The following is a 14,221-nucleotide window of genomic DNA, read 5'->3' on the forward strand; positions in this document are numbered from 1 at the left end:
TAAAGGAAAGTGTAATTTGTTAAGGGAGACCCTATTCCCCCTACAGAGCTACAATTCTCAGAGTGATTTGACAATCATTTGTTTTCCCCAGGGAACTGTAGTTCTTTAAGGGGAATGGTGAGGGAAGTGAAAACTTTACAGGATTATTTGGGGGAATCCATGACTGCTTCAAGTAGTGCTATAGTGCTTTAAATGCAGCTGGGGGCTAGATCTGGCACATTCCTTATGAATGTACATTGGGTTACATGACATCTTTCAGAAGTGCTGGATATGAAAGGTTTCATCGCTATGCATGAGGGATAGAGTAGAGCACTTGAATGAATAAATGAGACCGATTCTCTCTGTGTGTCAAAAGTTATTCCCTCCTATGGAAACTAAAAACATCTAAACAGTCAACAAGAACCCAAAACCTTAAGAATCACAGGAAAACGCAACCAAAACACAGATAAAACTCTAAACAAAACATGTAAACTGTAAGCATTAAATAAATGTACTCGAGTTAAAGGGCACTACTTGTTTTCACAATGATAGGATATCAAATTCCTGAGCTTCACGTGCCTATATATAGAAGGAAAATAACAAAGGTATTTATTGCGGTCACAGAAACTTTATTGAGGGCTTAAATAACTTCGTCAACTCAAATAAGTAATTAAAACTTGTTCCTAGTGACATGAAGAAAACCTCAGTGCTGTATTCAACTAAATTGCTGTGCTAGTGGAAGCCTGTGGAAGAATTCCTGCTACCTTAATGGGACTTTCCCAGTCTCCTCCTCTTCCTGTACATGCCCTGCGCCAGCTCCAAAACTGCTCTGGAGGGTGGGGGAACCCATATTACACATTTAGGGGGTGCATGGGGGGAGGAGAGGGGGAGAAGGTTCCACTGCACAAGAAAAATCCTTGCAGCTGACAGAACTTCTGCCTTAGTGCTGTTGAATACAGCCCTAAGAGTGGCAGCCAACTGAGTTTTACTTAGAGTAAAATTAACGTACCTGTCAGCTATGTCCGTTAACTTTAGTGGGTCTACTCTGAGGAGAACTAGCATTAGTTCCAATCCTATGTCTTGGCCACTGCCCCCCACTTGAGGAAGGACTGGAGATTGGGTTTGAAATGACCATGTGCAAACATGCCTAATGACCACCTGAAGCAAATCTATGAAATTTTAAGGGAAGAGAAGTAGTGAAGTAGTGACTCTGTGCCTTTGATCCATCAAAATGTTGAAGAATGCAAGACTTGCTCTTGTTCATTTTTAGAAACATATATAAATTCATACCCATATCTGAGGATGCATGCCAGTGTTGTAGCAATCCATATTACAAACCTTCAAAGTAGAATTCTTATCCCAAACTCTCTCAGTCCATCCAACTGTGCTACAGAGAAACGTAAGCTGTTTGTGCATTTGGAAACCAAGGGTTGTGTCAAAATTGAAGGTGTTTTAGAACATAAGAGCAGCCCTGCTAGACCAGGCCAAAGGCTCATCTAGCCAAGCACTCCGTTCTTACAGTTGCCAACCAGGTACCCATGGGAAGCCTACAGGCAGAACCTGAACAACAGGTTCACTTTTGTAGTATTTGGGAAAATAATCTTTTACTTTCCACCTCACAGAACTAGCCACCAATTACCCCAAATAAGATTCTCATAATATGCAATGAGTAAGCAGCTATTGACTACTGCCAGGTGGGGGACATTTGTGATTTATTATTCTAGATTCTTGGGCTACCTAACTCAGCTGTCATTATCCACTGAACCATCTTACGCATTACACAGTCAGTCCCAGAGCACCGTATTGGTTACCAAGAGGACTGGGCCAATCCCAGACCACTTTGTCCATGTGTCTTGCCCTCTTTTCAAGAGCAACAGATATATTTTGGGACTGAGGCATGCTGCAGGAGATTGACAGGTTTCCCAAGAATTCCAGTTTCATTCCTTTCCTGTGACAAAGAACTTTTACAAACAGGGAGGTTTGAGGTGAACTGTAACTTTAGAAGGTCACGCAAGGCAACTCTAGGATACTTGCTTACATAAGGCACTTCTTATTGCCCTCTGTCTGTTCTTGAGCATCTCCATCTCTTCATGATAGTCAAGGATAGACAACATACTGGGCCATGGTGAAAACGTCTGGCCTTGGAAGTCCGGGCCATTTATATGAATGGTTTAGCAGAGAAAGCAACTAATGTCTTATAAACTTCTAGGTGTAAAGATTGATAAACACCTGCTATGTTATGTATGCAGTGGTTAGATTGTCAGACCAGAACCTAGGAGTCCAGGGTTCAAATTCCCACTTGGCCATGAAGCTCACTGGCTGAGCTTGGGCCTCTCAACCGAGCCTACATGACAGGATTGTTGTGGGGATTAAATGAGGAGGGGGAAGAACAATCTACACCACACTGAGCTCCTTGGAGGAAACGGTGAGATATAAATGCAATAAATAAATAAATAAATGTTATGTATCTTACTATATAATAAAACTGTAAAGCTGTCGTCAAACTGCGGTTCATGTGGCCACCTACTGGACAGCAGGTGCGCAGCGCAGGCAGTCAGGCAAGTGAGTGAGTGATTGGACAGCCCGGCCTGTTCCTCTGTAAACTGCCTCAGCTGAGCTGTAAGCGGAGGAAGGATTGCCTGAGCAGGTGAGCAAACGAGCTGCCAAAGCTGATGAGAAAGAGGTAAAATGGAGGTGGACTGAGCTAGGCAGGTGGGCAGGATTGGATCAGTGTGGTGTGGACCTTTCAACCTGCCCTGCGCTTCTCCTGTTGCTGCCTCCACTGGCATAGGGATGGGGAATGGAGGGGAGAAAATATTTATCCTCTTTATCCACCACCCCATCTCCCACTGCTACTGGAGAAAATAGCCTACATTTTCTGGCTTCCCACAGCAGTGGCAGTGCAGTGGGGCTTAAGGAGGGCAAGAAACGTGGGTTTTGGGTGATCTGCAAGGTGAAGGGTGATCCCTCTCCTCTTCCTCCAAGGTGCTATTTTGTGGGGTCTTCTGACCTTCCAGAGCTAGTGTAGGGCATGTGCAGGAGGAGAGGGGAGAATACCCCAATGTGTCAGCAAGAGCATCGAGTTAGTATTTACTCCCAACCTCTTGAAAACTAGACCACCGAAGGGGAAAACTCCTCCTCTTGTATCATACGCCCTCAAATAGCCGGCTGAACCAAACATCACATATTAATCACATGGGCTTTGAAATTTATACAGTACTGAATTCCATGTTGTTCAGCCGATTTAATTTGGGAGGGAAAATTCAAAGGCCTCACGCCGTATATAAAGAGGAAAAGCATACCATTCTTCAGATTTTTTTTTTCCAGAATGCACAACACACATAGCCAATAAAGATCTATTCATTCCTACTAGATTTTTCAGCACTAAACATTTCAAGCGAATGTGCTGCCTCAACATTATTTACTAATCAAGAAACAAGTAGCAGACATATCTTTCTGGTAAAAAATTAACTATTTGGTGCTTTCTCAAGTTTTCCCTCCTTTACAACAGCAGAAATGGTCCCAGGAGGCAAGAAAAATAAATTGCTTAGAGTGAGATATCACTGCAACTCATCCTCTATGCAGGAGATTTTGAAATACCATAGATCTGATACTAGATCTGAGCTTCTAGTTCCATGTATTAACTGTGATTAAAAACGGTCCAAGACAAGGATCTTCAGGTCTTGATTTAAAATTCATCTGTCTTCAAGTTTCTCACAGCAACTGCTTCAAAAGTCTTGGTTATGACCTACAAAGCCCTATATGGTTCGGGTCCTGGCTATCTGAAGGACCATATCTCCTTATATGAACCTGCCTGGGCTTTGAGATCTTCTAGGGAGGCCTTTCTCTCAGTCCCACCACCTTCACAGGCATATTGGGTGAGAAAATGAGAGAGTGCCTTCTAGGTGGCTTCTCCCAGATAATGGAACTCCCACAGAAGGCTAGGCTGACCTCCTCTCTTACTTTCCTTTCACTGACAGGCAAATACTTTTTTGTTCTGACAGCCTTTGGCCACTGACTGACTGTTGTGGCAGGGTCTCCTGAGGGTGGGTATTGCACTGTGTGCATGTGTGTGTTTTTAAATGGTTTTAAGCATTTTCAGTGCTGTTTTAATAGGGTTACCTGCATGGTGTGTTTTCAGGTGAATCTGTTTTAATGTAGGTGGCAAACCCACCTTGTGTGCTGCACTGAGAGAAAGGCAGGATATAAAATCAGTAAGTTAAGAATATGTGAGAAAGGGGGTTCAGGGTTGGGGGAAAGGGACACACAGTGGAGATGCTAAATCCTTTAGCAGCTATTGAAACCCTGTGTATTTTGGAAAATTTCAAGTAGTCCTTACATTCCAATTAGGTGAGTGATCTTACCAGCTTCTGAGTCAGTCCAGGTGGAGCCCATTCGTATGTAATAGTGTTAAATGTTGGATCTTTCCGAGACACGATAGGATTAGTGATAATCATACGGTTCCTTTTATAGATGCGAACACCATCACCTCCTTTCACCCGGGCAGTTAGCGAAGAGTATTTCGAATCGGAGAGCAAGCGGCCAATTTTCCGATCATCTTCTGCATCGGAGCTCAGACTGTGATCTTCCTGGCTGCATTTACATGACTTGCATATTTTCCTGTGGAAGACAAAATGAGGTCACCCTTTGATATAAGCTGAACCCCAAACAGGCATGTGCTCTTTTGGAGGCTCAGGAATGAACTTTCAAAAACACTGAAGGTTAAAGATTGAAATGGATCATGGCGTAGGACAAAAGACCTTTGTTGGCAAGAACTCAACTTGTAAGCTGCAGACTAATGGAATTTGCCATGGTGTGGAATATAAAACTGTAAAAACCCACACTGCAGAGACCCTGGAGAATAAGCCTCAGGGCACAATGACCAAGTGTTACTTCTAAGCTGCTGTGAATGCAGCTAGTCAGTTACACAATTTTGGAAAGGATCAACTGAGAGATGAGGACTGCTTTGTTTATTTAATGTATCTATATCCCTCCTTTTTTCCAAATTGGAAAAGAACACCCGAGTCTTCAATATCCATGTACAAACCCTGTGTTATCATGCAAGGTGCATTATTTTCTAATATTTTATATAAGAACACATTCATATTTCCCCCCATCCTGATTCCAAAGCTAAATATATGATTTCAAGGGATTTGGATTCAAGCAGCAAAGTCGTTTTTGAGTGCATTGCCTTGGCAGCTAGGTTTAAAGGCATCTGATATATGTAAATAGCTTATTGCAGAGTTGCACAGGAAATATGGGTGTAAGACTCTTTGAAGTCAAGACTAAATAAAATAATAATAATAAGATTGTGGAAATTTCAGTTTATAAGATGGGGTGGGGGAAACAGAACATACGAGAGTCTTGGCTGCAAATTGATAAGATTAAGCTGTAAATTACTAATTGAGGGAAATATAATAGTATTGTTACCCTGCTCTTAAACATTTCTCCTCCTTTACTGGAAGACTACAATGGGAGAATGAGGGTAGTTCAGAGCTCTATGGCATGAATGGGTTTGTCATTAGTGTATCACTGCAACACATCCTAGCATGAGGTAAGATCAAACCATACAGACTTGAACGTTTACTCAGTGTAGGTTATGTCAAACAAAGACACCCCCCATACATCCTGTTGTGATATCTATAGGCCTCTTGAGTCTCTGTGCTATTTCCCCTTGCCCCAGTTTCTTAAGAATATAAAGCATGGAAATTGTTATATTTGGGAGCAGGGTTATATTTGGGAGTATTCACATGGCAACTGGCCCTATTGGATAGAACTCTTATCCAACAGGCCTTTGGGGCACAATAAGAACAACATCACAGACTTCCCTTGATCTATGTGACTGGGCCTTGTACCGTTGGTCCACTGAATGCAGCTTAGAATCTTTGAAAGCATGAAGTGGCTTAGAAATACTTTTTAATAAAAAATTAACTCACTTGCTTTTGTACATGCATTTCTATAATTAAAGGCCTGCTGTGCTTTGTACCATGCCTTAACTTTGCTTTAAAGGCTGTATATTTGTTCTTAGCTGCTCTGGACTCTTGTGAGATGAAGTATTGGGACATGAGAAATAAAAACAGCAACATGTTTGCATTCACAGTACACGGCTGATTCTAAAACAGAGGCAAACCACCATCCCCACAATATAAAACAGTCATCTACAATACGTCTAAGCATACATGCCAGGGACTTGAAGCTCTGTCGAGGGTATGCTCTGTGGCATAGTGCTGCATAATCTGGGCAACGAATCACATATTCTAAAATCATGTCACGGGTCTGCCACCAACAGACCTCCTCCATTTTAAGTTAGTTCCTGTCTCTGCGATAGCAGCATTTCTGATCCCTCACAGTGATGTGGTCACATAAATAGGTTTCTCTGCTCCTTATCATTGGCTGACACTGGAAGCGGCTGAGCAATATGCCATAGTCAGTGAGGTCATACAGTGAGGTCACAAGGCTAGCAACACTACACATTGTGGAGAAAGGAGAACCTTGATACGGGAATGCAGTTTGGGGCAGCAGTTCCACAAGATGCATTGTGTGTGCTTTCCTCTTTACAATGAGGCAGTTCAGCTAGAATCTCTCAATTGCCTTGACATAAAAGTAAGACAGGAGCGCTTGTAGTACAGTAACACACATATCCTCTTTCTTAATACCCTGGTAAAGCAGTACCAGTCTGCTGCTGTAGGGTTGGGGGTCCAACCCCCAAGACCTATGGGGTCTAAGGGATTCTGAAAGCTCTGGGGGATTTGCCAATTGCTAGTGCTGGCAATTCTGAGGCCCGAGTCTTCCTATGGAATAGAGAAGCATTTTGGGCCGCTGACACAATTGCACCCAAGTGCTCCCTTTGGTTCCTTGAAGTTTAAGCAATCCCCTCATTTACTAGGGAGCTCTGGGCAATGGAAACAGCTGGAATGCAAAGTGGTAGGAAGGGTGAGTGAACACACATAAACATATATTCAATCAGATACTTGAGATCTTAAAGTAAGGGTGAAAAGAGATTTAAGGGCAACACAACAGAAATGCTTTCAAATCTATATGTATGCAAAATACACACTAATTGAGGGAAATTATGAACTGCAGGGAGTTGCATGAGGTGTAAAATCAGCAAATGTCACCTCTTATGCTACTGGACACATTTGTTGTATCAAGAACTGCTCTGCAAGTGGAAAGGCGGTGTTGAATTTTCATCCATTCTCTGCAAGACCACCCAATGACTTCCTCCTAGCAGGACTGCTCCACCCATGAGGCAAGGTGAGATGACTGCCTCAGACAGAAGGATTGACAGGGGCAGCAGATCTTGATGTCAGTCTTTATTCAGCACTTGTTTATGATGTAGTTTTTCACTCGCCCCTTATTCCCTGGTGGGGGAGGCATCATTTTGGGGGGTTTCCTGAGGCACCAAAAAGTATTGGTCCAGGCCTGTCACCTAGTTTTTATAAGCATCCATTTCTCCCTTTGGAATTATACAAACCAAGGTCATTCTAGCCTCTAGAGGAACATTTACAGTTGATGTCCACAATTATCCACTAATGAGTTAGATGCAATGTTCCGGGATGGAGTCCATTTGAAGAGATTCTTCAAAGGCTATGCTTTGTGTGGAACCACAATAAAAATATGAACCCAGCTCAAATTTCAAACAAAACAGACAGTGAACACACAAATAGATTTTCGGCACTGATAAAAGAGTAATTTTCAGAAAATAATTTCAAGAGCCTTTCCAGAGCCAAACAACAAATGACATTGCTGTGCCCAGTAGGAGGAAAGTGAATGGAATATACTTAATAGTTTGCTAAATAGCCCCCATCTTGATAGCAAATAAGGAGAACAGGGTTTATTAAACTGTGTTGAAATAATTAGATCTGGAAGCCAGTCTCTCGCAGATGTAGGGAAAGGTATTACAGTGCATAAATCCACATGCAGCATAAAAGGATGCTGGATGGTAAGTCAAGTATAATTACTTTGGCATCTTGCCCTCTTCCCCCTGTTGTGCACATAAAAACCGGTCATGTGGTTGCTCTTCTCCAATTGGCTGATGCCACAGAAGAATGTCTGTTTTCAACCGGCCTTGCCAAAGTTCAATTCAGAAGGAGTACTAGGATTACAGAGTGAGGGCAAATGTTTTCTTTTTAGGATCCCTGATCTCTTCTACTCCCCAAGGAGCATTAAGTCAGTGTGATTACATGTCATTTATGAAAAAAAAAGAAAGAATTTTAAATTATAGAAAGCATGCGGAGGCTTGGAAGAGGGGGAACCACTGCAGAGAACTGAGAAACTATTTCAATGTCTTTCTACAAATTCCAGTCTACCAAAGTCATTCTTTGTCCTAAATAGGTTCTTTAAAAAGGCAAAGAGTCTGAGGCAGGCTGTTTAAAAGCACAGATATCCCTATCTGCAGGCACCTCTCCCTGGAAATCGTTGTCTCCAGTTCTGACCTTAGCAGAGCAGTACATGAAAAGAATGAACAGGGCTGGTGGTGCTTTTGCCAAGGTAGGGATATGGAGGGTGAAAGGGTCATAAGTTTAGAGGAGCTCCAGATCTGTGGTGGCATGATGCAGGTGCCGCTGGAGCTTCCATGTCCACATTGCCATCTTACCTTGCCCTATTGTCATCCTGGCAAGTAGCAGGGGAAAGAAGTGCTGATGCTTCGCCACCACCCAACTTACTGAACCTCACTAAAATCAATCTGCTTGAGGAGTTGGGCTCTTCTCTCTCAACAATGTCTCTAGAAATGCACAGACCTAAATATTGAGATGTCATTTAATGCACAGCCTGTCATACTGGTGGCAATCATTTTGAAGCTTGGCTAACAGATTACAGGACCAGATATTACAGAATACAGTACTGCAACTATTATAGGATCTAGGCCAGTGATCTCTAACCTGACTGGCAGTGGTCTCAGGCTGGGTTCTTTGCAAGCCTATTGGTTAGAGGGCGCTTTCATGTATTGGTTGTATAGATTGCTGGCTTTGTATATTGATCTGTGTATTTTAATAGATTGCCTTGGAAACGCTTGGGTCAAAGGGTGGAATGGATCACAGGAAATGCCAGGGACTGACCCCTGGGAACCTTGCGCATGTGTTCTCCCACTCTGCCCTAGTCACAATACTATGATTATTCCCAAGTAGCTAAAGCATTTGGGAAGAAAAGATGCAACCCAGACAGCAGCAGATTTATAGCATACTTGGCATGGGAACTTGGATCCAATCTGTCTTAAAATTTTATATTCCTTTGCTTTGCAGATCATAAGCCAGAGACTATATTCTTTCAGATTTTATATATTTGCAGACCATTGCATTAACAGCAGGTAACACCATCATGGTTCTTAAAAAGTGTTTCCTGGCTTCACAGTAGCCTTAATGTAAGGGAAGCAGAGCATGTGTTTTTGTGTGGGTAGGATGATATATTGGCACTATTGCTTGTAGCAAATGGAACCAATATCCCCACGGCTCTAATCCAGATCACTCCTTTTAAAAGCTTTTCTGAAACCACATCTCAAAAGTAGTACACATGGTAAAAAAAAAAAAGATTTTTGATGAAACGAAATTCATCTTTTTTCAATGATATATCACTTGTAGGTAATGCAATTATTTGGCACTGAATTTTCTATGATTTCTTGCACAGAGCAGAATTTGGAGGAAGCTATACTCAAGGAAGTCTGAGTAGATGCTAAAGGGAAAAAAGCCAGAGAAGACTAGCATCTTGAAAACCTCTCTGTATTATGATGCTCTATCGTACTAAAAGGTAAAGGTGAAAGACCCCTGGACGGTTAAGTACAGTCAAAGGTGACTATGGGGTTGCAGTGCTCATCTCGCTTTCAGGCCAAGGGAGCCGGCGTTTGTCCACAGACAGCTTTCTGGGTCATGTGGCCAGCATGACTAAACTGCTTCTGGTGCAATGGAACACCGTGACACAAACCAGAGCGCATGGAAATGCCGTTTACCTTCCAGCCACAGCGGTATCTATTTATCTACTTGCACTGGCTGCAGTACAGAATAATCAGATTGCTCCCCACCCAGAAGAGTGGAATGTGGTTGACAGTACTTAAAAAAGGACCAAAATAAATAACATATTTACACAAGTCTAATGTGCCATCAAATCTAATGCGCACCTCAGTTTTCAGAACCTTGACATAAAAAAGGATTTCCTGGCGTGTGTAAATGCGCCATGGAATCTAATGTGCACCTTAATTTTTGCAAAAACAATTGGGCCAAAAAAGACGAGCATTAGATTTGAGTAAATATGGTAAATAAAAGTCCCTGAATATCTTTGATGTGAGGAGAAGGAATACTCTCCCAGCTCTTTGCCTTAGTGGTGAACTGGAAGTGTGAGTTCAATACATGAATATCTATGGTGCAATAATAATATAAAAAAATGGGGAAGGAGGAGAGAAATCCAGCAAATTTTTTTTGCATAAACAAGAGAGAAGTAAAATGCACAGATGGAGGAATCATAAAGTGGGTCCAGATTTGAGCAATGCTTTCATTGCCAGCCTGCCGCAAAAAGATGTCCTAATTGTGGGAGAAAGCCTATCTGCGACTGAGTAAGATTAAAAAGCAGGCAGGAAGGGCTGCTGCATTTTTATGTGTGTCTTGGATCACTGGTCTGAAAATGTTTTCCCACCAAAACCAAAACAGACCAGATTCACTACATGCCTGATAGCTTATGCGAACGCTGGCCGGGCAGATATATCAAAAAGCCTTGACTATTTGCATTCAAACGGGTCACTTGAGTCTTTCCAAACTGTTCCCATTAGAGTGGAGACTTCAAGGAATGTGGCATTTTTAAAAGATGACATCACCGCTGAAAGAATGGTGTCCTTTGACTGGAATGGAAGGGCCAAGAGAGTCAGGGACACAATTATATAGGCTGACCTTTTGATGGGGAACAAAAGCAGCAAGCTCAAGATTAACCAGTTGAGACTCTGAATCCTACACGTCTGAAAAACTGAAGGAACTTTGGTGTAACTCATTTTAACAGCTGAGCAATATTTGAACAGTCTACTCAGTTGAGTTTTAATTTGGTGCTAGCAATGGCTTACTAAAGGTCAATAAATATTTTCTTCCCGCAAAAGATGGCTTTCTAAGCAGGCTTGCTTCTAGAAGAAGAAGAGGAGTTTGGATTTCATATCCCGCTTTATCACTACCCTAAGGAGTCTCAAAGCGGCTAACAATCTCCTTTCCCTTCTTCCCCCACAACAAACACTCTGTGAGGTGAGTGAGGCTGAGAGACTTCAGAGAAGTGTGACTAGCTGAAGGTCACCCAGCAGCTGCATGTGGAGCAGTGACTGCTTTCTAACATCCTTAACTCCATCATCTATATAGGAAGAGAACAGTGCTGGACTACCTTTCAACGTTGTTGCAAGAATTACTGAGTGTATGCAAAACTCTCTTGAGTGCTTGTGAAATGAAAGCCAGGCTGCTTTTGAGTACTTGGGGGGAAAGTGCTTTGCATCTTTTTTTGTATCTAGGGCAACCTCTATGTTAATTTAACTGTAAAATCACAATGAAAATCAGGAACAAAACCATTATTGATCTTATTGGATGCAGGTCTTTCTATCTACTGCAAAGCACGAAAGGCATTTAGTCTGTTCACAGCTGCACAAAATCAGAAGACAAGTCAGAACATGAACAACAGCAAAAGTGGAAAAGCAGAATCAAGTATTAAAGGCACTACCTCCAAGAATGTGGCTCAAAGCCACTGCACATCCCTCTGCATCTTAAACATGGCACACCTCTTCCTGATGGTTGCTGGCTGATGGACACCTGAAAAACAAAGAAGATGCTGTTATTTTCATTGCTGATTCCAGGGTGGTGTACAAGTGTAACAGTTCAAGCAGCATAAACTCAATGGATAAGAAAATGAGCATGAGGCCAGGCAATCCCCATTTCTTTGATGCATGATGGTTCCATGAAGAGCAAAGAATGGAGCCAACATTAAAAAGATCATATTCCTCCATACTTTCTGAGGCTACAGCAACCAAAATTCATGCCACAAAACCAGAGCAGATGGTGTTCTGGATATATCCTCAGACTGAACCACCATACATGCCTTTTCTTGACCTACACCCTTGTGCAAATTAATTGAAACAATGTAGCTTATTGTACAAAACTCACATATACATGTACAAATCTCACATATACATACATTAGTAACAGATATGACCGCTATTTTTAAGCAGCATTTGAACACGGTTTGGCATGGAGTCTGCTAGTTTTGAACAGCCATTGTTAATTTTCGGATCCCTATACCACACTTGAATCAGCTTCTCCATATAGCACGGAGATGACTTTTGCATATAACCCACAAATTCTCAATGGGTTTTACATCCAGGTAATTCCCTGGCCAATCAAGTACCTGTATATGCTGTTCTGTCATGAATTTCTTCACCTCTTTCGATGTGTGATAGGGGATAAAACTTTGTTCCAGTAGGGCCATATATTAACTACATTGAAATATTTGTTAGAATGCCACTGACTACAAGGCAGATGTTTACATGTCACAAATGGAAAGCGGTGGACTATACTCCAGCATAGCATTCCGTAGCTCAGCTCTGCATTTGCAAGGTCCCAGGTTCAATCCCTGGCATTTCCAGATAGGGGTGAGAGAAACCCCTGTCTGAAATCACAGAGAAGTGACGTTAGTCAATAATCCTGTGTTAGGTGGACCAATGATCTGATTCAGCATAAGGCAGCTTCCTATTCTACTGTTCTATAGACTTTGCCGGATGGAATGTGCAGAAAAGGAAACACAGATATACAGAATGCAGAGGCTTAAAGTGAGTAGCTTGCATTAAGGTTTTAATTCTGCAGTGCTCATGCCATATGTCTTCACATAGTTATGGGCGCAGAGGCCCAGATTTTCTTGGAAGTCATGCTTTGCGATTTGAACATCTCTTCCAAAATATGTGGGCAAGTGCTAGGAAAGGGAAGGTGCTCTTCATTTGCTATTAATAAAAACAACACAGCTTGTTTCAAGAATTGAAAATAGATCCCAGAGACTAAGCCCTGTATCATATTAAGCTCTGTAACCACATGAATGTGTTAACCTTGGCAAACCAGTGATCACAGCTCCGTAGAATGAGAAGCAGCTAGGATGGGTCAACCAACAAGGAACAACTCAGTTATGATAATGGCAAAGAACAGGGATTATTCCAGAAGAGGAATGGCATTAAGAATGCTGATTGGTGCTCTCTAAACAATGGCCAGCACTTTTCCTAGATGTTCTCATACCCATGTTCTCATTTCTGGTTCTAAAATGTAAAGATTAATTGGATAGATCAAGACTGTAAGCCAGCCAAGTGTCCAAAGCGCATTTATACTTAGAAAGGAACTGAGCAGCCATCTTTCACTGTGATAAGATACTTGCTTAAAGTATGTGATGATAAATGACACATTTAAAGCTATATTATCTTGGTAGGATGTGAAGATAAAGAAACACAGTGCTGTCTTAGTTCTGGTTGTTGAAGAATTTGTTTTGCTGCAAGATAAACAAGGAAACATAAACTGAGCATTCATGAGATTGCAATACACTAGTGACTTGATATCCAAGCTCATTTTTATAGGCGCTCTGTACCCAGAAAGACCTAAGAGTTATTTTGAGAATGTGGTCCTAGTTTCCACATCTTTGCTGCTATACTTTGTAGATGGTTTCCATGGTGAAAAATAAAAAGTGTCCTAGGAGAAAGGAAAGGGTGGGCTGGGGGGGGGGGGCAGAGATTGCTGCAATCTTGCTCTGCTGTTCATTCATGAGAGGGCAGGCCCATTGAGAAAAGGGCCTATAAAAATTAATTCAAACGTAATGTTGGTCTTTTAAAAAGGTGAAGAACAGAGAACACTTCTAAGTTTACATGGCACAAATACTCCGATAATTGTGCTCAAAAACGTAACAAATTCCTGCCTTTAATCTTCAGAAAATGATCCAGTGTGACTCTGTATTTAAAGAAGGGGAAAAATGTACTGGTGGCGCCAAAAATGAAGTTGTCCTAAAAGGAAATATTCTAGAGAAATGGATACCGTGGAATGCCGACTTCATAATCGGCCTTGTCATTGTCCCTTTCCCCCACCCCCAAGGAATTTTTCCAGGCTCCAAAATCCATTTCCTCAGACCTGGCAGAAATTCTTCTGCATGTCAAAGATTATACACAGAGGTGCCAGTCTGCCCTTGAAAGCAATGCAGCCTTTTCTCTCTCCTCGCCCCCCCCCCTTTAACAGGAAATATATTTGTGTGTGTCTATGGACGT

The 14,221-nt window shown here is 42.0% G+C and overlaps 1 protein-coding gene across 1 annotated transcript in view; it reads right to left on the minus strand.

Moving 5' to 3' along the window:
* The window catches only part of LMCD1 (LIM and cysteine rich domains 1), a 52,311-nt gene that overhangs the window by 17,328 nt on the left and 20,762 nt on the right, over positions 1 to 14,221 (minus strand). The window contains exons 2-3 of the mRNA XM_053378121.1: positions 11,656 to 11,744; positions 4,344 to 4,599 (exon numbers count right to left, since the gene is read on the minus strand). Of these exons, the coding sequence (XP_053234096.1) occupies positions 4,344 to 4,599; positions 11,656 to 11,744 (345 nt within the window). The remainder of the gene's footprint in view (positions 1 to 4,343; positions 4,600 to 11,655; positions 11,745 to 14,221) is intronic.

Source organism: Podarcis raffonei, chromosome 2, assembly GCF_027172205.1.
Source record: "Podarcis raffonei isolate rPodRaf1 chromosome 2, rPodRaf1.pri, whole genome shotgun sequence".
Taxonomy (NCBI): domain Eukaryota; kingdom Metazoa; phylum Chordata; class Lepidosauria; order Squamata; family Lacertidae; genus Podarcis; species Podarcis raffonei.